The 26,200-nt window shown below is 42.9% G+C and overlaps 1 protein-coding gene across 4 annotated transcripts; it reads left to right on the top strand.

Moving 5' to 3' along the window:
• Positions 1-1,254: 1,254 nt before the first annotated feature.
• LOC125509120 (histone-lysine N-methyltransferase ASHH3) lies at positions 1,255-10,401 on the top strand. 4 transcript variants are annotated; one of them, XM_048674006.2, is made up of 12 exons: positions 1,257-1,617; positions 2,572-2,695; positions 3,166-3,268; positions 3,433-3,532; positions 7,608-7,686; positions 7,823-7,994; positions 8,072-8,152; positions 8,286-8,495; positions 8,607-8,658; positions 8,730-8,795; positions 9,132-9,167; positions 10,107-10,401. In XM_048674006.2, the coding sequence occupies exons 1-11, from the start codon at positions 1,543-1,545 to the stop codon at positions 9,156-9,158; spliced, it is 1,089 nt and encodes a 362-aa protein (XP_048529963.1). In that variant the 5' UTR covers positions 1,257-1,542; the 3' UTR covers positions 9,159-9,167; positions 10,107-10,401. The 4 variants fall into 4 exon arrangements, with proteins under 4 accessions (XP_087382219.1, XP_087382220.1, XP_048529963.1 ...); XM_048674007.2 differs by having other exon boundaries at positions 9,132-9,206; XM_087526093.1 differs by having other exon boundaries at positions 1,255-1,617; positions 8,286-8,658.
• Positions 10,402-26,200: the final 15,799 nt, after the last annotated feature.

Below are 26,200 nucleotides of genomic sequence, written 5' to 3'. Positions count from 1 at the left end.
AGTCATGAGAAGAAATCTTGATAGTCAGAGAGAAGAAATTTATAGTACACACACATCTTGGAGCATGCACTGTTTAGTGTACATACTCGATTAAGGCCCTGAAATGCACTTCTTACATACACAAAAAATTATGGAATGATATTGATCAACTCAAACTAAGAACTTGAGGTGGTGTGAACAAAACAACATCCGATATGGTCTCTTTGCATTCTCTTTATTCATGGGAGGTCGAGCGAGTTGATTCATTTTTAGTGGAGGAAATAGATTATGTGTTATTTCATATTTAGTTTTAGTTTTGGGTCACGACTTGCAAAAAAGGCATGTCACAGGTTCTAGCCCATATACACATATAACATTTTTATTTTTAATTTTTTGGTACATCACTACATAATCTGTAAGGGGTTTTATTTTTACTTTTTTTTAGTTTAAGGACTGTGGATTCAAGCACATAAACCGCGAGGCCTATCAACGACATTCAATCATGTTTAGAGCCTCGCCAGCTCGGCAAACATGACCGACATGGCTACAAAACAACACGCTATGACTAGTCATTAGTCTGTCACATTTCGTCACCCCTCAGAGAGTTTGCACCTGCACACAACATACGCTCAAGGTTTGTGACCTGCACGGGTTTTAATTGAAAGAACACGTGCGAACTAAATTAGGAGTTTAAGTCCTAGTTTTGTTACAAGTGCTGGCACTTTTCTAGATTTATTTCAGACGTTTTGATGATGTGCTTTTAGTGAAGAAATGACGTTTCCGTCGATCACAAATGCATATGTGACGATTTTGTCAATCTTAAAATAGTGTGCCGTTTCAATCTTTTGAAAATACTCATAGACATAAAATGTATGGGTGTGTTCATAGAAATAGGGGCAAGTGCATGTTTCTATGGACCAATATTGTGTATGTATTTACCGTTACAGGCCTTTTACATGATAATCCTTCTAAACTCTCCACCATCCCCTGATTTTCTGGATGAGCCCCGTTCTAATCTTTTTTAATTAAATTAGCGTAGCTAGAATATTTACTATGTTACAAATACAAGCGCTCATACATATACGTGCATACATTCATTTTTTATGAACGCACATATATTTTACCTTTATGAACACCTTCAAGGGACTAAGTCAGCATGTAAACACTATAAACCCTGACGGGTTGGGTGACTCGATACCATTGTCCACCTAACCATCCATCCACACATTCTTAGTTCCCAGTGTGTTTAGTATGTTAAAGAAAACTGAAAGAACACATCAAAATCAAAAAAGAAAAACTCGAAACCACGGTTTACTTCAACCTTGCTCACCCCGTGCGGCTGCATCGCCCGCCGGCCGCCGCCTCTGCTGCACGCGGCACGCCTGCCCCGCCGCCGCCCTCCCCTGTTCCCCTCTCCCCACCTACTGGTTGCTCCGCCTCCACGTGACCGCGTCGTTCCGCCTCGGCCTAGGCAGTGTTCTCCCCCTCCGGCCAGTTCCCGCCTCCGCTTCGACCGGCGGACTCCTGCCGCCGCCGACCTCGTGTAACGCTGGGTCGAGATTGATGCTCGCCGAGTCACGCAGCGACGCAGGCGCAACCGCGGCCTGCTCTCGCAGCTCGCCTACTCGTGGCTCCTGGGTAATTTCTAAATTTGATGCACTGAACTAAATAGAAGATGCTTATGTCAGTATGTTTAGTCCTAATTCTGGTACTGGTTCTCTAAAAAAATTCCGGTGCTGGCAATGTCAGATTTCTAAATAAATTGATGCATTTTGTTATCAATTTCATTTCTTGTTATAGAAATAGAAGATGAAGATATATTCATTGTGCAATCCAGCCATATCTTTTTTCTGCTTTCAGTGAGGCATTTTTTTGAGGTAGTTATAAGCGCTTAGCTTTTGGCCCGTGGTTTGCTCCAAATCCCACTGGTCGTACCTGCATTAGCGTTTCCACACAGCTTACTGTGCCGATCATATTTAAAGTAGAATTTCCTTTATTGTAGTTTTTTTTCTTGATTCTAGCTTATGTTGAGTCTAACATAAACATAGGTAAGTAAAATGTCCCTTCAGTTCCTTAAGTTGTGCGGTGCACTCACTTTAGTCCTGGTACTCTAAATTCACATATTTGGACCCCCTAAACTTGCTAAAGCGGTGTGCCTTGGCCAAAAACTGCTTACAATAACACTGACCATGGCCAATCACGCGAGGGGTTGACCGTGCCACTTGGTTATGTGCTCACTAACAGTGAACCCCGTGTTCATGCATGTGTATCCGTGACTCCGTGTGCAAAATAGGTGATTTGTGCCTGCCCTTGAACGGTGCTTCACAGAACTATTCTCCGTCACACTGTCACCATGTTGCTACAAAACTGTATTTATCCTTTTGTACAGTATAGACAGGGGTCGAGCCAGTATATATGCATGGGGTGTGTAGGGAGGGGGGTGTTAGGGGTCAGCTGGTCATGGCTACTGTGAGGCTTAAACAGTCGTCACAATCTGTCAGATTTGAAATTTTTACAAGCCATTAAAATTCAGGTTGAAGAAATTCAAAGAGAGAATTTCTAGTGATATTATCATCAATATTTGTTGTGCAGGGCCCTGAGCGTGTGTTTGATGAATTGACTAAGGCGCTGAAAGATCCTGCAGATTTTGTTGATTTTGATCTGCCATCTGCGTTGAAAGAATGGAAGCTAGGCTACTATATACCAATTAAGCGGAGTATCCTTGCCAATCATTTCTTGAAACCTATCTACTTCTCGAGTTTTCAGAGCAGCAATCATGTGCACCATTGCATGATTCAGTTTAGTAAAGTGTCGGGTTGAAGTTTCCATATTCTGTTATGTTGTGAAGTACGATTCATCATATCTTTCAATGTATTTCACCTGGCAATCTGGATTTGTGATACACCTATAACTGTAATGTGACATGCAAGGAAATCTGATAACATAGTCTTTGAAGTAGAAAGCAACATGGTATGGGAGTGTTTTTATGTTTTGCAATAATGTGCTTACAAGGATGCATCGCAAAATGGCTTAATGTATTGTTGGTTCTCTCATTTGCCCCCCCCCCCACCCTATGATTAGGTATATAAAGTTTTCATTGCCCATTTACACTCTCATGATGTGAACTTCTAATCTGCACATGATAATCATATTTTTTACATTATTGATGTCCTTAATTCTGCAAAGATGTTTATCTTACTAAGAAGCGGGTTGAAGATGATGGCATTTTTTGTTCTTGCTCCCTTTCTTCTGGATCACCAGTTGCTTGTGGAAAAGATTGCCAATGCGGGTACCTCTCTCTCTCTCTCTCAGGCACGCAAACACAAGTGCGCATAATATAATTGCTTCGTACTCTGTAAGAAAAATACATTCTTGGCTATTTGATTAATGCACTTGTAAAATTCAGTATTGTCGAGAAAAGAACAATTCTGAACCGCTATTTTATTGGTGCAGGATGCTGTTCTCTTGTTGTTCATCAAACTGTAAATGTGAGAACAATTGTGCCAATAAATCATTCCAGCTCCGACCTTTGTTCAAAACAAAATTGATTAAGGTATGACCTATTCAAATTTTCATAATTAGTGAGTCTGGAAGAATTGGCCATTTAAGGGGAAAATTGAGGACTGAGAAGGAACACTGTGATTGCTATATATGGCCCTATAATGCAATATCTGAATATAATCCATTTTTACTGCACGCGCCTTGAATAGAATGTGTTCTAGTTTCTATGTTGTATCGTAAGGGGACTGTAGGTTCCTTATTTTATAATAGGATTAGAGGAGCCATATTCATTAAGAATATTCTTCCGGGTTCTCTAATCTTCAATAATGCAAAGTATATAGCACTGAAACCAACCTACAAACTTCGTCTCACTGTCAAAAGCCCAGCAAGGACCTCTACCACCAACTTTATAGAAATAAACAGCTTTGGGTCTGCCAACAACTAAATCCTGCATGGGTAAAAATGAACAAAATAAGGTTTGCATTGGAGCAATATAAAATCCTAACAGCAAATATCGAGGAAAACATGGGTAGGTCTGTAGTAATTTGAGTGACTGGCCGTGGATTGACAATAGTAGCTAAAATTTCGTACATTTTGTAGACTTATTTAGTTTCAGTGACCAGGGTGGAGATCTTGTAGAGTTTTTTTAGTAGCAGAGTAGCGGCTGAGTAGAACAACTATACTGTATCAAGAGCCTATTTCGTCAATGCCCATCAATTACCTCAGAATGGTGTCTTGCCACGGCCAACAGGGGATGGTGCTAGGTCACACAGTTTGTGACAAATAATACTGTTTGTACATAATGTGATTCTAACAGACGGGCTAACCGAACTTGCCATGTTATTCCTGGTACACTGCTGTCTGGTTGCAAACTTTTAACCTTCCAATAAGACTTGTTAGGATGGCTATAAAACATTAATACGGTGTTAGAGATCGTATTCTTTAGAACAATTAGCCTTCTCTTAGCTTTCCCTGGAGTGAAACAATTTCTTTCTTTCTCCTCTCTTGCTTCGGTAGATAATTAAATATCATGACGAAGAACACCCCATTGTACATGCCGTAGCGAGCAATCTTCCATATTGTAACAGTACCATCTGCTCTTGGAGCTATTCAATTAAATTATTCCGCCCATTTAATGAGCTAAATACCGGTGGCCACACTACCTCCAGACAGCCATTCATGATCTGTTAATCTTGCTTCGGCATTGCTTCATGCATTATTGGTCTGATTGAAATGGCCACAGTCGGTCATTCCTTTTTTTGTTGACTGATAAGCACTCACGAATCTGAAATATGCTTTGGGAACAAAAATCATCACATACACACACGAAAAGTAAAAAACAGATGTTGCCTCTTAAAGAATAAGCTGTTTTTTCGGGGAGTCGTGACAGTTAGTCATGTATATTACATGCATAAAAATGGATAATAATTACAAAATACTAAGAATCAAAAGTATATTACTGAGAAAGGATGGAATAAGGCAGTACAATCTTAACACTCAAGTACTCCAATACAGTATGACAATCCTAAAAAAAAACAGCATATACGATCCTCACTAAACAGAGTCTTCACCAAAACTGAATAGTCCGATTATGTAGCGAAGCTTCTATCACCAGCATCTGCCAAAACTGGAACTATGTACCTGTGGGTACAAATCAACGACATTAGTCACTGCGCCGTTTGATCGGTCGCCCGACCTACAGGCCAGATGCATTATATTGAAGGATGGAAACATTATGTACACGTTTTACAGCATAAGCATTGGACAGCGAGGAGTTTAAGACAGCACCCTCTCTCATCTACTTCACAATCGATCATCCCTGTGTAAACATGGAGCCTGAAGACCAAAAACGGAATAAACAACGGGTACCTGCTATACACATATGGCGTGGCTTATCTAATCGTACCCAGGGAACTTGTTGCCGAGATTTTGTAGCACAGGAGGCACGTTTTACAGCATAAGCATTGGACAGCGAGAAGTTTAAGACAGCACCCTCTCTCATCTACTTCAAAATCGATCATCCCTGCGTAAACATGGAGCCTGAAGACCAAAAACGGAGTAAACAACGGGAACCTGCTATACACATATGGCATGGCTTATCTAATCGTACCCAGGGAACCTGTTGCTGAGATTTTGTAGCACGGGAGGCGGGAGGTGCTGTGAGCCTGTGACAGCTGATACCTACATCCAGGTGTTAGGTTGATTGAACGAATAATTGAGAAACAAATACAGAAAAGTTGCATGAACTTAGAACTTTAATTTGCTTGCTTGTAAGTCCACGACCAATGAGCAAGTCAATAGCAGCAACGATGACCCCATGTAAAAGAATATAAGTTAAATACATCGTTGTATTTATGTGTAAGTATACCAGCTGTTCTGCTTACATGGACCAATCTATAACTTCTATTTCTCTCTTTCGTTACTGAAATAAAGCATATTTGAACTCTCAAACTGCAATCTGCTCAGGTACAATGACTTCTCTTATTTCTTTCTTGAGGATACTAGTAAATAAACGAAGTGGTTGGTAGCAACATAAAATGAAACATAAAAAATTGTAGCTTAAAGAAAATCGCCAAATGTTTGAAGTTAGTAATTTTGACAGTACAACTTGAATGAGTCAAGCCGCTTTCTTGAGGCAGTTGTTTGTGACCTGATCTGCCATACATGGTGCAATTCTGTCTAACCACAACTATATGTCAAGACTTTTGCATGTTAGGTACACCAATGGGGCTCTCCTGCTCCCGGTAGAAAATTCCTCTAGTAGGCTTTATTGGTTGGCTGGAATTCTTCCCACGGATTTTTTTTCATAGGGATAGGGATCTTCTATTTCAACCACAGTAGGGGTAACTGTGTATTGGGGGATGAACCCTGTGAAGCAGGGGCAGGGATGTTCCTCTCCCTGTCCCTATCTGGCTTTCCAGGTCCCTGTGGTTCAAAACAATTAAATACTTGCAGCCAATGGTCTGAACTCCCAATGCCAAGCCGCCTCAGTTTCCTTGACATCAAGTTTGTGCGTCCTTGACTTGCCTGGCCGCCCTTTTTGTCCTATGTGACTCTGCTGAAGTGATGCTAGCAGCTCAAATCCACCACTGCAAGGCCTATTCACCCCACAGGTGCCTGCTGGCCCCTTCTATTCTCCTCTCCCAAAACCTGCTGCTGTCGGCGCCTCCAACAGTGGCCATGCCCTCCTCTGACTTCCAATTCTTTCCACTGCACGCTCTTGATTCTGGTGAGTTGTAATGTTAGTCTGTGCAGCTAACCAGTTACTTGTCCGTATGCGACCTAATTTTTGTTTCGTTGTTACCTTAGGGGATACAAACAGAGGAAAATATGCTTGACTTACCATATTTGGCTATATCCTATACATACATGTCGAATCTGTGTGCAGACAACTTCTGCTACATTTGCCTTGTTCACCAGGACCTTCTTAACTAGATTTGTGTCATTTTCTTGGTTATATGTACTCTGGTGATTTTACCGTTCTAGACATTTGTTTCTATAGTCAGTATTGCATCGTTGTCCCTAGGTCAATTTATGATACTGTGTTGTCTGGTATTGTTTTTCCTTATGATGTTACGTTACATACAATGTTTTTCCCTATTTTGTATTTCTATCTGGAACTTATATATAATTCAGAGATCTCTTAGGAACCCCATTAATTATCCCTGTACTCCATATCTGATCTGGCCCTTATATATGCATGTTTCATAGAGATTATATGTATGTTAGCAAAATATCCAACATATAGTCGCATTTTGTGCACAACTGGCCCTGCACCTTAAACCATGGCAAATCTCTTTATGAAACTTTCTTTATCTTGTGAGGCAGTATATTCTTCTTCATGCAGTAACTCAAGCAATACTTCAACATTGAATACTTTACAATTTGCAAAATTAAATGCGAGGAGGAAAGTATGCTCTTATGTGTTAATAAGTCTACAGAGAATCTAAGCAAGTTGTTTCATGTTTCATATTTTTTGAAGTGTAGCCAATCATTATTATTTGATGACCATTTTCTAGGTTTCGTTGTAAGTGGTGCATAAATTTAATTGTTTCATAAAATGTTTAATTGGTGTGTATACATATTTTTCACTTCCTAACAGTTCCCTAAAGACTGTTATATTCTAGACAGAGAAATGTGGCTTTGGATTGATAGCCGAGGACGAAATAAAGAAAGGAGAATTTGTTATAGAATATGTAGGAGAAGGTAAGGGTTTGTTGAAATCTATTTTGAGCAAGTAAATGAAATGCAGACAAATGCAGTATTATATATTATGATGGTTACTCACATTGTACACTGGGCGATCAAACTAATATCCATATATCTTGCATCGATTTTGTAGTCATTGATGACAGAACTTGTGAGGAAAGACTATGGAAAATGAAGAGACAACGTTACACTAACTTCTATCTTTGTGAGGTCAGTAGTAATATGGTCATTGATGCAACAAACAAGGGGAACAAGTCCAGGTTCATCAATCATAGCTGTGAACCAAACACAGAGATGCAGAAATGGTTAGTTATATTGTGCTGCTTATTCTATATCCATGCGGATGACCCTGATATTTGCTACTGGTATCATGTTATTTCAGGACTGTAGATGGAGAGACCAGAGTTGGAATTTTTGCTCTTCGTGACATAGAGAAAGGGGAGGAGCTGACCTATGACTATAAGTATGTTCATTCAGGTTCCTGGTTACTTTATAAGTTTTTTTTTCATTATAATTTTTTTTGTTTCACCCACCTTGCTTTATCGCATCGTGTACACAAAACTGTTGCTGTTTCTAATCTCTGTCCTTTTTTACAGATTTGTCCAGTTTGGAGCAGATCAAGATTGTCATTGTGGATCTTCAAACTGCAGAAAAATGGTTGGCACGTCTAAGTCGGTCAACTCGTTTGTTCTCCACAATGGCAACTCAGCAAGCTCACAAGATCAGCACGACATGAAGAAAAGAAAGACAACCTCAGATAATTGTATTGGGGAGATCATCCGTTTATGGGATCGACGGGACAAAATGTATGCCTTCACAGCTTCAAATCTGGTTGATGGTGTTAGATATCCTTTTATCTGTCGTTTTCAGTTCCCGGTCTGGTTTAACCCCTTGTCTTTCAATATTCTGCCTTTCAGGTATGTCCCAGCAGTTGTACATGACTATGATGAGTACACTGGAATGCATACCGTGAGTATTTTAACAGATGATTTTTACATGATATCTAATGAGCAATTTATATATTATTTGTTTTGGTTCAGTTACTGCTTGATGAAGAAACTACTGAAAATTTTGATATGAGAGAGGAAGACTGGGACTTCCTACCGGTACGACATTCTTAGTCACTAAACTGGTGGATTTGGTTTGTCTTTTGAAGCTTTTGGGTTCTGTCATACCTTACTTGCAAGCTTCTGCTTCACATTTGCTACCAAAGTCAGTAAAACATGATTGGATTTTTTCTTTGATGTTTAAATAACAGTCGGATTACTCATATTTACGTAGGCATAGCACCTTTCAATCGTAGAACTGCATTGAAGGTCGATACCGAGCATTTTCAATCCTCACTTCATTGCATATAGCATTGTTACCATACCTGTTTTGGATGGGCTTGTCTCATTTCCTCCAGACAAGGCGCCTGCTCATTTGATCTTATTTTTTTACAGCGCCCAGAAGATCCAGAAGAAGACTGAATATTGAAGGTTACACTGATGACTACTTATAACATAGTGCTATTTCATGTTTGGACCCTTCTTTTGTACTACTGGCTGTTGTTAAAATTTGCATTTTTATTGTTCATCCTGTTAATTTTCTTTTCTATTTCAGTTATTTTTACATGTTGTATAAGTGCACTGAGAATATGTATTCATACGGTGCAATAGGATATTGTTTTACTTCTGTAGGGGTGCATGTGCTGTTTGGAACTATTAAGATGTAGTGTGTGTTTGGTTTGAGCCAAAGTCAAGCCCACTAAAAACTTGGCTAGCCAAAATATTGACCAAGGTTTTCGTTGCCTTCTGGCCCACGCTGGTAAAAAAAGTGAACTGGAGTAGGCAAAGTGGCATGGGCATGCAAATTTCGAACTGTCTTAAAATACCCATAGTTGAGATTTGAACCAACTAGTTGCTGCGGGAATCAGTTGCAATATATTTCGATGATATTTGATTGCGTGGAATATAAATATTTGGATTAGTAACACGTGACCAAAATAAAAATGTATATGACTTAGTTGTAAAATATTTATTGGATATAAGTAGAATAATAGAATGAAAAATATTTTCCCATACATGGTTGCATGTAGTGGTTGGTCTTTTCCCATGCATGGTTGCATGTAGTGGTTGGTATTTTCCCATGGATGGTTGCATGTTGAGGTGGTTCTTATCCCATTCATAATTGTACGGTGATGTGGCATGCTTGCATGTTGAGATAAATAAGTTAATGCGGATGAATCTCTTAAGTATATAGGATTCTTAGTGAAAGATCACTTGATTTCCCAAAGTAGGCTATGTTTGGATAGGGGTGATTTTATATGGATTTATTTTTGGACTCCTTAGGATTTGAAACAAAAATACCACTATCAGACCTTCTATTTTTTCTTAGTTGGATGCCTTGTCTGACGGATGTTTCTCTATCGTGTGCAGGATCCTTATGTTTCTGTGTACTGACAGGATACATCCAGCTGATTCCCATCTCAGCTGAACCTGTCACTACCATTGTAGACAAATCATCACTGGGCAAGTGCTTGGTGTAACCATCCACCCTCAAACCAGAATTTTTTTCAGTGTGCTCCCACCTTGTAAATTAGATTTCCGTCCTCAAATTAGATTGTTTTTTCTTTCCTGCACTCTCCGGTTCCACTCTCAAAACAGATTATTTTTCCCTGCATTATCAACCCCTCTCAAATGAGACTTATTCTACTGGGTCACAGTTTTGTTCTGTTGTCCTGCATGTGTCATTATTGGCTTGTTGCTTTGGGAGTGAACTTTACAGCAGATGTGATATCAGTAATTGTCGAAGAAGCACCTGTCCCTGAAAACACCGTCTTCCTAGAATTGGCAGTTTTACCTTATGTGAGAGAACATTATCCATCTGAAGCAAATACTGTTATTTGCACCAGAAGTTTCTTTTTACCTAGCCGCCCAGATACGTTTGATGCAGGTTCTATCGAATTCTCGCAATGTGGAGAAATATATCTATGTAAATATTTCCTGCAAGCCGATGTCGAAGAAATCATCACAATCAGTGAGTCCATGTCTTGGAGATGATGGCTGGCTTGGGAGCCGGAGCGCAACGGTGTACTCTTGGTCTGGAGCGCGTATCCCCTAGGGCTTGACCACGTCTTTGATCATCTCCTGTTGCGGTGAGCCCGGCACGGGACAATCGTCTGGGCTTTCTTATGGAGGTGCCTACCTCTTGCTAAGGTTCATATATTTGTGTGGCGCCTTGTAACCGATCCCTTGCCTACAAAAAGGGTTAGCATCTTAAATTTCTGACTTATGTCCTTCGTGACTGAGTGAGAGGAGACGTTTCATGGGTTTACATGTGTGGTGATGCTTTAGCAAGAAATGGCGGTTCACTGGAAACTACCAGACATCCTCAAGATGTTGCCTACAGGACCGGAATGGTTTCTCTCGGAGAGGCTTGGACTCCTCATGACTCTGTGGCGCTGTTGGCACGTGAGGAATGAAATCGTCCCCCACAAGCGACCACCAGGTGTGGAATCCTCGAAGTGGTTTCTAGTTTCTACCGAGATTGCCACCTAGTTGCACCCTGAGGCTGACCAAGTGAAAGGCAAAAGGGAAAGTTTGTGGCTACACACAGGTGCATTGCAACCTCGATGAACGGTAAAACAAAACAAATAGCAAAGAAAGAATCCGAAACTTTGTGGCTTCGATTATGACCTAATGTTGTAGCTTCTTGCAAAATTTGGTGGCCAAATGACATCCAAGGGACTCCATACGAAAATAGTTGGTGCTTACATAGAATAGATGTTCTAGCTATGGGACTAGCAAGCCTCGAGTCAATAATTCAACATAGCGCAAATAGCAGCAAAACAACCTAATAGTGTAAACATTGATCTGTCATCTTTACGTAGACCGGAGCACCAGAAGTAAGGGCACTGCCCCCACATAATTAGGCCGTCAAGTTCACCGTGCAAATCCAGCTTCAGCCTGCACTCCAGTAAGCATTGATTTCACCAGTTAGAAGTGTCCAAAAGACAAGCTATTTACTAGTTATGAAATGTGTGAATCCAGCAGAAAAAAACTACGGTGCTTTACTGAGCCCAAAAAAGACTATGAAAAGATGAGTAACTTCTGTTTTTATCCCATTTTACCGCCCCCCCCCCCCCCCCTCAATTTTGATGCTGACTGCACGTGCTCGGCATCAAAATTGAGAAAAAAAGAAAAAAGGGGTAAAATGTGGCACAAGTTTGGCTAAATTGAGATTTTTTGCTAAATCGGGTAGTATTTGTCACAAGTGTCAATTTTGAGGGTAAACAAATGGAATTCACTCAGTTCAAAATATAAACCTGAATTTTTTTGTTGTTGTGAATAATATAAACCTGAATTTGCAGCTGAAGAGAAACAAAATTGTTTAGTAGCCTGTCCCGTGAAGGTAGCAGCACCTGAAACGAGTTTTGCAGTTAGCAATGACAGCAGGTAGACAAGCTCCGAGTGTTCAACTAACTAGATCATTGAAGGCGTGCGTTGCTGCGCCCGTCTATTTGATAATTGACATCTGGAGACATGAAATATATATGTTAAATTTGCACAAACTGTTAGCTTGGAAGAGTTCATTTTGAATTGGCATATTTTGATGAACTACCAAATTTTATTCAGCACTCCCTCCTTCCCACTTTGTAAGGCGTATTAGTTTTGAGCACGAAAATGAACGCACAAGTCGTTTGTTAGTTGAGCCATCGCACGAGGGAGACATCCATGATTTCGGAAACAAAAATGGCATGTCCAATCTCCTTTAAATTGCTAACGGTACGGGAGGATAGAGCAAAGGCATGCACAACCGCCTTTGAATGCTAACCGTACGAGAGAATAGCACGGGCTCAGAGCTTCAGCGCCTAATATTCTGGGATTTACTGGGGAAACAAATACACCTAATAAAATGGGAAGGAGGGAGTACTATTTTAATCAATTTGGAACTAATCTAAAACAAAAATTTCAGTTCAACTGTGTAAAAGTTAGAACTAACAAGCTTGTTTATGCACAGATACAAAAGCAAGAAAAAAAATCTGCACCACTAATATTGTCAATAGCTACAGAACCCTTGGCATAAACCTTGTCCTTGAGCATAGATCAAGGCAAGAAACTACCATGTCAAAAGTTTAATAGTGACAAGAATGAATACAAGGAACGTATATAGGCAACGAATTAATAACCTACTTTGAGGGATATCAAGGAAAGTCTCTCAAGGCAGTAACCAAGGCATTGATGAAAATAAAGAAATATGAATTTCCATAAGACAATATCTGAACATGATTGTGTACAATGCTATAGAAATATGCTAATTAGAAATTTCACTCTGATCGCCGCGTATGGAAAGATGTGAGTAACCAAAACTCAAAAGGCCTAAGCAATGACCTATACGGTGAATAACAAGAAAAATGGAAAGAACAAAGATGTGGAAATAACAGAGAAAAAATGGAAAACAAAACACATTATGTGTGTCATGCTTTGTCAAAAGGTCGGCTCCATGGGGCAGTTTAGGCAGATGCCTTGTTGACCTATGGCCACACGATCTCAATGCAGCAAATATACATCCATTTCTATCAAGTTCCAATGAAGAAAACTGCATTTTCAGATAAAAAGGCTCATAAACAGTCTAGGTCAACAAAGCCTAACAAGAAATATCATACTCCCTCTGTTCCAAATTACTCGTCGCAGAAATGGATGTATGTAGAACTAAAATACATCTAGATACATCCATATTTGCGACAAGTAATTCGGAACGGAGGGAGTACATCAAAAGCCACACGGTCTCAATCTAGCAAATATACATCCATTTCTATCACGTTCCAATGAATAGTGTTGCATTTTCAGATAAAGGTTCATCAACTGTCTAGATCAACAAAGCCTATCAAGAAATGATCAATCACACGTGTAAACAGAAATATTTGAGGGCGCCACTTTTAAGTGCAAATAAATTGATCCAAGATAGATTAGATTTTGAGAGCTGTCTAAGCATTCTGTTTTGGTACTTAATATCAAAGGTACAAAAAAGTAGGCTCCGGCATAAATACCTATGAAAATTGTGAGCATACGCAGTAATCAAGATCAAAATGTTCTATGAGACACGTGGAAATGAAACATTAGCGATTTATGAAAACAGGGAGGTTATGGCACAACCATTCTTCAGTAGAAACAAATATTTTCAGATAGAAGAATGCAAGTTCAAACTTGAAGATGCAATGTCATATATCTTCTCTGTGGAACATCATACAAAAAATTAGAACAAATTTCATCAATGCAGACCATCAAAGCATCTTTACATAACGTTGACGAACAAGTTTAAGCTTTAGTAAGACATAATATAACCAATGGCATTTTAAAGTCATTGCATTTCTTATCCGTGGGTGACTAATAACGACAAAAGTTTAAGCTGCATCCATATGGGCAGATTGAAACTCATTTCAAGCGTGTGCTGCAGGCATCCTTCTATGTGAATCTTTGCATAGAAAGCACTTAACAAAATCCACTGCTTCTGTCAGAGAAGGACAATGTTATTCCTTATAACCAGGGCAGGCTTTGAGAAAAGAATAGGGTGCCAGATTCCGCATGTGCACGAAAAGCAATGCTGCCACAAAGGAGGATATGTACATTGACATATATACTCAAGGCGTCAGCTTCCGTGCTAGCATCTATGCCGAACTTCAGGAGCAACATAATAAAGTGGTAACATAATAAGCACTTCCAACCATATTATTTAAGCTCTAATCTGCATAACAAAGCATTTAAAATGTATGAACAAACATGACATGTCAACAACATAAGAGACCAAAAAATCTACCAGTACTACTTATGAAACCAATTTGTATAAATACACTACTAAATCCATGAGAAAAATATTTAGCTAAGGATCTAACAAAAGCTAACAAACTTATTGAAGTTATCCAACACAGGTGCACTGGAGTAGATACACCGGCACTTGGGCAAAGCAGAGAGCCAGAGACACAATGTCGCCCCCGTTTTCTCGCTCGTCAGCTACAAAGCTTTATTCTTCTATCGCATCAGCAGCACCTGTGAAAAGCTCTCAAATCCAGTCAAAAATCGAAGGTGAAGTCAGGATACTAAAAAGTAGTATCCCATATGCTTAGAATATTACCTGTTCCTTATGCAAAAGGTTCACTACATTCTCATGCTCCCCATCCTCTATCCACTCCACGTTCTTCTCGCCATGATCCATGTTGCACCTCTTGGCATTGATATTTTTTTGGCTTCCTTACCTGAAAGTCAGAATGAATGACGTCTGATCAGTGTCAATGTTACACAGTAGTGACCGTCAAAATTAGTTGACAAAATGAAGCTCACCCGATCTATGGAACTCATGGAAAGGTCCTTGATTTTGCCTTTCATCTGCAGAAAAGCAAACAAGTAAAGTGTGATCTTTAGATAGGTAATTTTTGGCGTATCAAAGGCATTTACATGAATGAATGACTGCTATAAATGAGAATGAGCATGTGGATCATTGATGATAAAGATACAATACAGCAACGAAGATGACCTCTTTTAAATAAAGAAAGTAGGAGTGATGATTTCACCTTGTACGGCATTGTTCTCTAGAGCACAATGCATCAGCCTTCCCAGTATCCTTTTCATCTTAAAAGGGTATAACTTCCAATTAGAGCATCAAAAGGCCATTCTGCAGCCAGGACACATTAAGAGAATTTCAACCCTTCTTGCAGTTAGTACACATTACGAAATTTCCTTCATGGTATACAACAGATTACAAAGTCTCTTTGATGCATTGACTAACTCTTAAAAAGCAAAATCTAACAATCCAAGTGCCATATTAAGTGTGACAATATTTCTAACTAACAGAATGAGCAACTTGAGGCACTCGATGGACCTCTAGGATGAAAGCATACACGTCGGTACATGAGCTTCCAAACTTATACATAAAATCCAATCTGATCTTAAGCCACCAAGGATGCTTCGAGGAGCACCGCCCATCTTGTGTGCGGCATGAAGACCTGGAGGTGGTCGGCGTCGTGGCGGCACAGGGAATCGGCACCACGAAGGGCAGGAAAGACACAGATCTCTCCGGCTTAAGCATCACGACGGCGCCGGCGCACCACATGTTCGCCGTTTGATAGAGATGAAGGAGAGATCGTGCAGGTGGTCTCGTCAAGGAGGAGAGCGCCCAGGTCGCATGCGCCTCACGCCTGTCGTCTCCGCGAGAACCTAAGGGGACAGGGATAACCAGATGCGCCACGAAAAGCGCATACACTCCTTCTCCCTTCCCGCAACTGGAAATTCGGCGGCGCACGACGGGACAGATCATGGGAGACAGGGAGAGAGACGCGATGTTGGGGAGGGGAGGGGGCGGCCTTCATCGCTTCGCTTCCTCGGCTCCTTCTGGAGATGCAAGACATCCGGCCCACGAAGGCCTTCGTGCTGGCGAGGGCCCAATCAACCACGCGGCTCCAATTTTGCCACGGGAGCAGCTGCCCAGCTCAGTTTGCGGGAAGTGCTGCGCGAGAGTTTTATCGAACGGCCGAAAGCATTAAACTTGGAGATCTGGTGGCTGTGAATGCTAATGGCCTGAGAGAGCTCCTAAGATGCACAGTTATAATGTATTAAAATTACATTTACATGCATTCGTCACCAATGAGGTCCCAATGGTGTTATCAGGATTTGTCAAGGTACCATACGTGGTTTGCAAGAGTGTAGCTCCAGGAGCACCTTAAACCAGTACGGTAGTTTGAAGTACATTAGTTAGCCAGGCACTTATAAAATGGAACGCACAACATAAGGAGTTCATTTATGAAGGACTTCACTACAAATCTGACGTCAGATTTTCGACCATGTCAAATCAAACGTTTTTCATGACAAATTATGATCACCGAGGATGGCAAGTTTAGTTGGCGAGCATGGCTGACTAGAAAATTGTCGTGCTTGCAAACTAAATTTGCATCACCGTGTCAATATAAATTGCCAAGGAAAACATCAGATTTTCCATGCCTAAAAGTCTGACATCAGATTTTTAGCCTTTCCGTTCATGAATGATCATGAACGATGAACCCAACACAAGAATGACAAAGGAAAATGGTGAACGAAATATTTATTAGCAATGATGCATATAGCCCCCTAACGAAGTAGTGCGTGTTCAGAAACAAGCTAGAAATAACAAGAGGCAGCTAGGCATTGATAAAGTGCAGATGACATAATGAGCAGCTACAAAGCTCAGAGAGTAAACACGCACAGAGAATGACTGTTAAGACTACCATGTTATGCATATCCCACACGATCCGTGATTAGTAGTTGTTGTGTATAGGAGATCACACGAGCTGGCATATCAATCAGTAATTAATGTGATTTATACTGATTGATTGTAATACTTGTTGTACAAGCATAGCTGCATATAAATAGAAGATGGGCCGGTGGGTGATTACCATGGGCAATCATTCCTAATCCTAGCATCTTTCACATGGTATCAGAGCCTAGTCGATCCACCACGCCATGACTACCGCTGCAACCTCACCATCCACCACGTCCCTTGCCCTCACCCAGCTCAATGCCGGCATGCTAGGTACCGGCTGTTGGAAATATGCCCTAGAGGCAATAATAAAATGATTATTATATTTCCTTGTTCATGATAATTGTCTATTATTCATGCTATAATTGTATTATCCGGAAATCGTAATACATGTGTGAATACATAGACCACAATGTGTCCCTAGTGAGCCTCTAGTTGACTAGCTCGTTGATCAACAGATAGTCATGGTTTCCTGGCTATGGACATGGGGATGTCATTGATAACGGGATCACATCATTAGGAGAATGATGTGATGGACAAGACCCAAACCTAAGCATAGCACAAAGATCGTGTAAGTTTGTTTTGTGAGAGCTTTTCTAATGTCAAGTATCATTTCCTTAGACCATGAGATTGTGCAACTCCCGGATATCATAGGAGTGCTTTGGGTGTATCAAACGTCACAACGTAACTGGGTGGCTATAAAGGTGCACTACGGGTATCTCCGAAAGTGTCTGTTGGGTTGGCACGAATCGAGACTGGGATTTGTCACTCCGTATGACGGAGAGGTATCTCTGGGCCCACTCGGTAATGCATCATCATAATGAGCTCAATGTGACCAAGGGGTTGGTCACGGGATCATGCATTACGGTACGAGTAAAGTGACTTGCCGGTAACGATATTGAACAAGGTATTGGGATACCGACGATCGAGTCTCGGGCAAGTAACGTACCGATTGACAAAGGGAATTGAATACGGGATTGATTAAGTCCTTGACATCGTGGTTCATCCGATGAGATCATCGAGGAGCATGTGGGAGCCAACATGGGTATCCAGATCCCGCTGTTGGTTATTGACCGGAGAGGCGTCTCGGTCATGTCTGCGTGTCTCCCGAACCCGTAGGGTCTACACACTTAAGGTTCGGTGACGCTAGGGTTGTAGAGATATTAGTATGCAGTAACCCGAAATTTGTTCGGAGTCCCGGATGAGATCCCGGACGTCACGAGGAGTTCCGGAATGGTCCGGAGGTAAAGATTTATATATAGGAAGTCCAGTTTCGGCCAGCGGGAAGGTTTCGGGGGTTACCGGTATTGTACTGGGACCACCGGAAGGGTCCCGGGGGTCCACCGGATGGGGCCACCTATCCCGGAGGGCCCCATGGGCTGAAGTGGCGTGGGAACCAGCCCCTGATGGGATGGTGCGCCCCACCCAAGGGCCCAAGGCGCCTAGGGTTGGAAACCCTAGGGGGCCGTTGCCCCCCGAGGGGGCATGCGCCCCCCTGGTTGGAAACCCTAAGGGGGCCGTTGCCCCCAGGGGCCGCCGCCCCCCCCCTTTTAGATGGGATCTCCAAGGGGGCATGCGCCCCCCTAGCCCCTATATATAGTGGAAGGGAGGGAGGTGAGCCGCACCTTGCTCTTGGCGCCTCCCTTTCCCTCCGTAACACCTCTCCTCCCCGCTTGTGCTTGGCGAAGCCCTGCCGGGATCCTGCTGCATCCACCACCACGCCGTCGTGCTGCTGGATCTTCACCAACCTATCCTTCCCCCTTGCTGGATCAAGAAGGAGGAGACGTCTTCCCAACTGTACGTGTGTTGAACGCGGAGGTGATGTCCGTTCGGCACTTGGTCATCGGTCATTTGGATCACGGCGAGTACGACTCCATCATCCCCGTTCACTTGAACGCTTCTGCTCGCGATCTACAAGGGTATGTAGATGCACTCCTATTCCCCTCGTTGCTAGAATACTCCATAGATTGATCTTGGTGATGCGTAGAAATTTTTTAATTTCTGCTACGATCCCCAACAGTGGCATCATGAGCTAGGTCTATGCGTAGTTACTATGCACGAGTAGAACACAAAGTAGTTGTGGGCGTCGATATTGTCAATTTGCTTGCCGTTATTAGTCTTATCTTGATTCGGCGGCATCGTGGGATGAAGCGGCCCGGACCAACCTTACACGTACGCTTACGTGAGACCGGTTCCACCGACTGACATGCACTAGTTGCATAAGGTGGCTGGCGGGTGTCTGTCTCTCCCACTTTAGTCGGATCAGATTCGATGAATAGGGTCCTTATGAAGGGTAAATATAAATTGGCAATTCACGTTGTGATTTTGGCGTAGGTAAGAAACGTTCTTGCTAGAAACCTATAGCAGCCACGTAAAAACTTGCAACAACAATTATAGGACGTCTAACTTGTTTTTGCAGCAAGTGTTTTGTGATATGATATGGCCAAAGGTTGTGATGAATGATGAATGATATATGTGATGTATGAGATTGATCATGTTCTTGTAATAGGAATCACGACTTGCATGTCGATGAGTATGACAACCGGCAGGAGCCATAGGAGTTGTCTTAATTTATTTATGACCTGCGTGTCAACATAAACGTCATGTAATTACTTTACTTTATTGCTAAACCGTTAACCATAGTAGTAGAAGTAATAGTTGACATGACAACTTCAAGAAGACACGATGATGGAGATCATGATGATGGAGATCATGGTGTCATGCCGGTGACAACGATGATCATGGAGCCCCAAAGATGGAGATCAAAGGAGCAAATGATATTGGCCATATCATGTCACTATTTGATTGCATGTGATGTTTATCATGTTTTACATCTTATTTGCTTAGAACGACGGTAGCTTAAATAAGATGATCCCTTGTAATAATTTCAAGAAAGTGTTCCCCCTAACCGTGCACTGTTGCGAAGGTTCGTTGTTTCGAAGCATGACGTGATGATCGGGTGTGATAGATTCTAACGTTCGAATACAACGGGTGTAAGCCAGATTTACACACGCAATACACTTACGTTGACTTGACGAGCCTAGCATGTACAGACATGGCCTCGGAACACAGAAGACCGAAAGGTCGAGCATGAGTCGTATAGAAGATACGATCAACATGAAGATGTTCACCGATGTTGACTAGTCCGTCTCATGTGATGATCGGGCACGGCCTAGTTAACTCGGATCATGTTATACTTAGATGACTGAAGGGGTGTCTATCTGAGTGGGAGTTCATTGAATAATTTGATTAGATGAACTTAATTATCATGAACTTAGTCTAAAATCTTTACAATATGTCTTGTAGATCAAATGGCCCACGTTGTCCTCAACTTCAACGCGTTCCTAGAGAAAACCAAGCTGAAAGACGATGGCAGCAACTATACGGACTGGGTCCGGAACCTGAGGATCATCCTCATAGCTGCCAAGAAGATTATGTCCTAGAAGCACCGCTAGGTGACGCACCCGTCCCACAGAACCAAGACGTTATGAACGCTTGGCAGACACGTGCTGATGATTACTCCCTCGTTCAGTGCGGCATGCTTTACAGCTTAGAACCGGGGCTCCAAAAGCGTTTTGAGAGACACGGAGCATATGAGATGTTCGAAGAGCTGAAAATGGTTTTTCAAGCTCATGCCCGGGTCGAGAGATATGAAGTCTTTGACAAGTTCTTCAGCTGTAAGATGGAGGAAAATAGTTCTGTCAGTGAGCACATACTCAAAATGTCTGGGTTGCATAACCGCTTGACTCAGCTGGGAGTTAATCTTCCGGATGACGCGGTCATTGACAGAATCCTTCAGTCGCTTCCACCGAGCTACAAGAGCTTTGTGATGAACTTCAATATGCAGGGGATGGAAAAGACCATTCCCGAAGTATTTGCAATGCTGAAATCAGCAAAGGTAGAAGTCAAAAAGGAACATCAAGTGTTGATGGTGAATAAAATCACTAAGTTCAAGAAAGGCAAGGGTAAGAAGAACTTCAAGAAGGACGGCAAGGGAGTTGCCGCGCCCGGTAAGCAAGCTGCCGGGAAGAAGTCAAAGAATGGACCCAAGCCTGAGACTGAGTGTTTTTATTGCAAGGGAAGTGGTCACTGGAAGCGGAACTGCCTCAAATACTTAGCGGACAAGAAGGCCGGCATCACGAAAGGTATATGTGATATACATGTAATTGATGTGTACCTTACCAGTACTCGTAGTAGCTCCTGGGTATTTGATACCGGTGCGGTTGCTCACATTTGTAACTCAAAGCAGGAGCTGCGGAATAAGCGGGGACTGGCGAAGGACGAGGTGACGATGCGCGTCGGGAATGGTTCCAAGGTCGATGTGATCGCCGTCGGCACGCTACCTCTACATTTACCTACGGGATTAGTTTTAAACCTCAATAATTGTTATTTAGTGCCAGCTTTGAGCATGAACATTGTATCAGGATCTCGTTTAATTCGAGATGGCTACTCATTTAAATCCAAGAATAATGGTTGTTCTATTTATATGAGAGATATGTTTTATGGTCATGCTCCGATGGTGAATGGTTTATTCTTAATGAATCTCGAGCGTAATGCTACACATATTCATAGTGTGAATACCAAAAGATGTAAGGTTGATAATGATAGTCTCACATACTTGTGGCACTGCCGCCTTGGTCACATAGGTGTCAAACGCATGAAGAAGCTCCATGCAGATGGACTTTTAGAGTCTCTTGATTACGAATCATTTGACACGTGCGAACCATGCCTCATAGATAAAATGACCAAGACTCCGTTCTCAGGAACAATGGAGCGAGCAACCAACTTATTGAAAATCATACATACTGATGTGTGCGGTCCAATGAGTGTTGAGGCTCGTGGTGGCTATCGTTATGTTCTCACCCTCACTAATGACTTGAGTAGATATGGGTATGTCTACTTAATGAAACACAAGTCTGAGACCTTTGAAAAGTTCAAGGAATTTCAGAGTGAGGTTGAGAATCAACATGACAGGAAAATCAAGTTCTTGCGATCAGATCGTGGGGGAGAATACTTGAGTCACGAATTTGGCACACACTTAAGAAAATGTGGAATAGTTTCACAACTCACGCCGCCTGGAACACCTCAGCGTAATGGTGTGTCCGAACATCGTAATCGCACTCTATTAGATATGGTGCGATCTATGATGTCTCTTACCGATTTACCGCTATCATTTTGGGGCTATGCTTTAGAGACTGCCGCATTCACTTTAAATAGGGCTCCGTCGAAATCCGTTGAGACGACACCGTATGAATTATGGTTTGGGAAGAAACCTAAGCTGTCGTTTCTAAAAGTTTGGGGATGCGATGCTTATGTCAAGAAACTTCAACCTGAAAAGCTCGAACCCAAGTCGGAAAAATGCGTCTACATAGGATACCCTAAAGAAACTGTTGGGTATACCTTCTACCTCAGATCCGAAGGCAAGATCTTTGTTGCCAAGAATGGGTCCTTTCTAGAGAAAGAGTTTCTCTCGAAAGAAATAAGTGGGAGGAAGGTAGAACTTGATGAAGTATTACCTCTTGAACCGGTAAGTGGCGCAGCTCAAGAAAATGTTCCTGAGGTGCCTGCACCGACTAGAGAGGAAGTTGATGATGATGATCATGAAACTTCAGATCAAGTTGCTACTGAACTTCGTAGGTCCACAAGGACACGTTCCGCACCAGAGTGGTACGGAAACCCTATCTTGGAAATCATGTTGTTAGACAATGGTGAACCTTCGAACTATGAAGAAGCGATGGCGGGCCCGGATTCTGACAAATGGCTAGAAGCCATGAAATCCGAGATAGAATCCATGTATGAAAACAAAGTATGGACTTTGACTGACTTGCCCGAAGATCGGCGAGCCATAGAAAATAAATGGATCTTTAAGAAGAAGACAGACGCGGATGGTAATGTGACCATCTATAAGGCTCAACTTGTCGCTAAGGGTTATCGACAAGTTCAAGGGGTTGACTACGATGAGACTTTCTCACCCGTAGCGAAGCTGAAGTCCGTCCGAATCATGTTAGCAATTGCCGCATTCTATAATTATGAGATATGGCAAATGGACGTCAAAACGGCATTCCTTAACGGCTTTCTTAAGGAAGAATTGTATATGATGCAGCCGGAAGGTTTTGTCGATCCTAAGAATGCTAACAAGGTGTGCAAGCTCCAACGCTCAATCTATGGGCTAGTGCAAGCATCTCGGAGTTGGAACATTCGCTTTGATGAGATGATCAAAGCGTTTGGGTTTATGCAGACTTATGGAGAAGTCTGCGTTTACAAGAAAGTGAGTGGGAGCTCTGTAGCATTTCTCATATTATATGTGGATGACATACTGTTGATGGGAAATGATATATAATTCTTGGAAAGCATAAAGGCCTATTTCAACAAGTGTTTTTCAATGAAGAACCTTGGAGAAGCTGCTTATATATTAGGCATCAAGATCTATAGAGATAGATCGAGACGCCTCATCGGTCTTTCACAAAGTACGTACCTTGACAAGATATTGAAGAAGTTCAATATGGATCAGTCCAAGAAGGGGTTCTTTCCTGTATTGCAAGGTGTGCGATTGAGCACGGCTCAATGCCCGACCACGGCAGAAGATATAGAAGAGATGAGTGTCATCCCCTATGCCTCAGCCATAGGGTCTATTATGTATGCCATGCTGTGTACCAGACCTGATGTAAACCTTGCCGTAAGTTTGGTAGGTAGGTACCAAAGTAATCCCAGCAAGGAACACTGGACAGCGGTCAAAAACATCCTGAAGTACCTGAAAAGGACCAAGGATATGTTTCTCGTTTATGGAGGTGGTGAAGAGCTCGTCGTAAAGGGTTACGTCGACGCTAGCTTCGACACAGATCTGGATGACTCTAAGTCACAAACCGGATACGTGTATATTTTGAATGGTGGGGCAGTAAGCTGGTGCAGTTGCAAGCAAAGCGTCGTGGCGGGATCTACATGTGAAGCAGAATACATGGCAGCCTCGGAGGCAGCACAAGAAGCAATCTGGGTGAAGGAGTTCATCACCGACCTAGGAGTCATACCCAATGCGTCGGGGCCGATGACTCTCTTCTGTGACAACACTGGAGCTATTTCCCTTGCCAAGGAGCCCAGGTTTCACAGGAAGACCAGGCATATCAAGCGTCGCTTACATACGGACCTGAATGTAGTAGATCCGTTGACTAAACCTCTCCCTAGAGCAAAACATGATCAACACCAGAATTCCATGGGTGTTCGATTCATCACAATGTAACTAGATGATTGACTCTAGTGCAAGTGGGAGACTATTGGAAATATGCCCTAGAGGCAATAATAACATGATTATTATATTTCCTTGTTCATGATAATTGTCTATTATTCATGCTATAATTGTATTATCCGGAAATCGTAATACATGTGTGAATACATAGACCACAATGTGTCCCTAGTGAGCCTCTAGTTGACTAGCTCATTGATCAACAGATAGTCATGGTTTCCTGGCTATGGACATGGGGATGTCATTGATAACGGGATCACATCATTAGGAGAATGATGTGATGGACAAGACCCAAACCTAAGCATAGCACAAAGATCGTGTAAGTTCGTTTTGTAAGAGCTTTTCTAATGTCAAGTATCATTTCCTTAGACCATGAGATTGTGCAACTCCCGGATATCGTAGGAGTGCTTTGGGTGTATCAAACGTCACAACGTAACTGGGTGGCTATAAAGGTGCACTACGGGTATCTCCGAAAGTGTCTGTTGGGTTGGCACGAATCGAGACTGGGATTTGTCACTCCGTATGACGGAGAGGTATCTCTGGGCCCACTCGGTAATGCATCATCATAATGAGCTCAATGTGACCAAGGGGTTGGTCACGAGATCATGAATTATGGTACGAGTAAAGTGACTTGCCGGTAACGAGATTGAACAAGGTATTGGGATACCGACGATCGAGTCTCGGGCAAGTAACGTACCGATTGACAAAGGGAATTGAATACGGGATTGATTAAGTCCTCGACATCATGGTTCATCCGATGAGATCATCGAGGATCATGTGGGAGCCAACATGGGTATCCATATCCCGCTGTTGGTTATTGACCGGAGAGGCGTCTCGGTCATGTCTGTGTGTCTCCCGAACCCGTAGGGTCTACACACTTAAGGTTCGGTGACGCTAGGGTTGTAGAGATATTAGTATGCAGTAACCCGAAATTTGTTCGGAGTCCCGGATGAGATCCCAAACGTCACGAGGAGTTCCGGAATGGTCCGGAGGTAAAGATTTATATATAGGAAGTCCAGTTTCGGCCAGCGGGAAGGTTTCGGGGGTTACCGGTATTGTACTGGGACCACCGGAAGGGTCCCGGGGGTCCACCGGATGGGGCCACCTATCCCGGAGGGCCCCATGGGCTGAAGTGGCGTGGGAACCAGCCCCTGATGGGCTGGTGCGCCCCACCCAAGGGCCCAAGGCGCCTAGGGTTGGAAACCCTAGGGGGTCGTTGCCCCCCGAGGGGGCATGCGCCCCCCTTGTTGGAAACCCTAAGGGGGCCGTTGCCCCCAGGGGCCGCCGCCCCCCCTTTTAGATGGGATCTCCAAGGGGGCATGCGCCCCCCTAGCCCCTATATATAGTGGAAGGAGGGAGGTCAGCCGCACCTTGCTCTTGGCGCCTCCCTCTCCCTCCGTAACACCTCTCCTCCCCGCTTGTGCTTGGCGAAGCCCTGCCGGGATCCTGCTGCATCCACCACCACGCCGTCGTGCTGCTGAATCTTCATCAACCTCTCCTTCCCCCTTGCTGGATCAAGAAGGAGGAGACGTCTTCCCAACCGTACGTGTGTTGAACGCGGAGGTGCTGTCCGTTCGGCACTTGGTCATCGGTGATTTGGATCACGGCGAGTACGACTCCATCATCCCCGTTCACTTGAACGCTTCCGCTCGCGATCTACAAGGGTATGTAGATGCACTCCTATTCCCCTCGTTGCTAGAATACTCCATAGATTGATCTTGGTGATGCGTAGAAATTTTTTAATTTCTGCTACGATCCCCAACACCGGCGGCTCTGTGTTCGCGGGCTCCAGCTCGTCGGGACTCGTCTCCATCTCTGCAATGGGACAGATCGTCACCATGAAGCTCAACCGCGACAACCACCTGCTATGGAAGGCGCAGGTCGTCCCCATCCTTCGCGGCCATCAAGTGTTGGGCTATGTCGATGGATCGAATCCGGCGCCGCTAAAAACTGTCCGTCAATCAGACGCGGACAGTGCCCCGATGATTGACAACGTGGCGTACACCA

Source organism: Triticum urartu, chromosome 5A, assembly GCF_056163025.1.
Source record: "Triticum urartu cultivar PI428250 chromosome 5A, HENAU_Tu73, whole genome shotgun sequence".
Classification (NCBI taxonomy): Eukaryota; Viridiplantae; Streptophyta; class Magnoliopsida; order Poales; family Poaceae; genus Triticum; species Triticum urartu.
The sequence above is the reverse complement of the archived record's forward strand: the minus strand, read 5'-3'. Positions and strand labels throughout refer to the sequence as shown.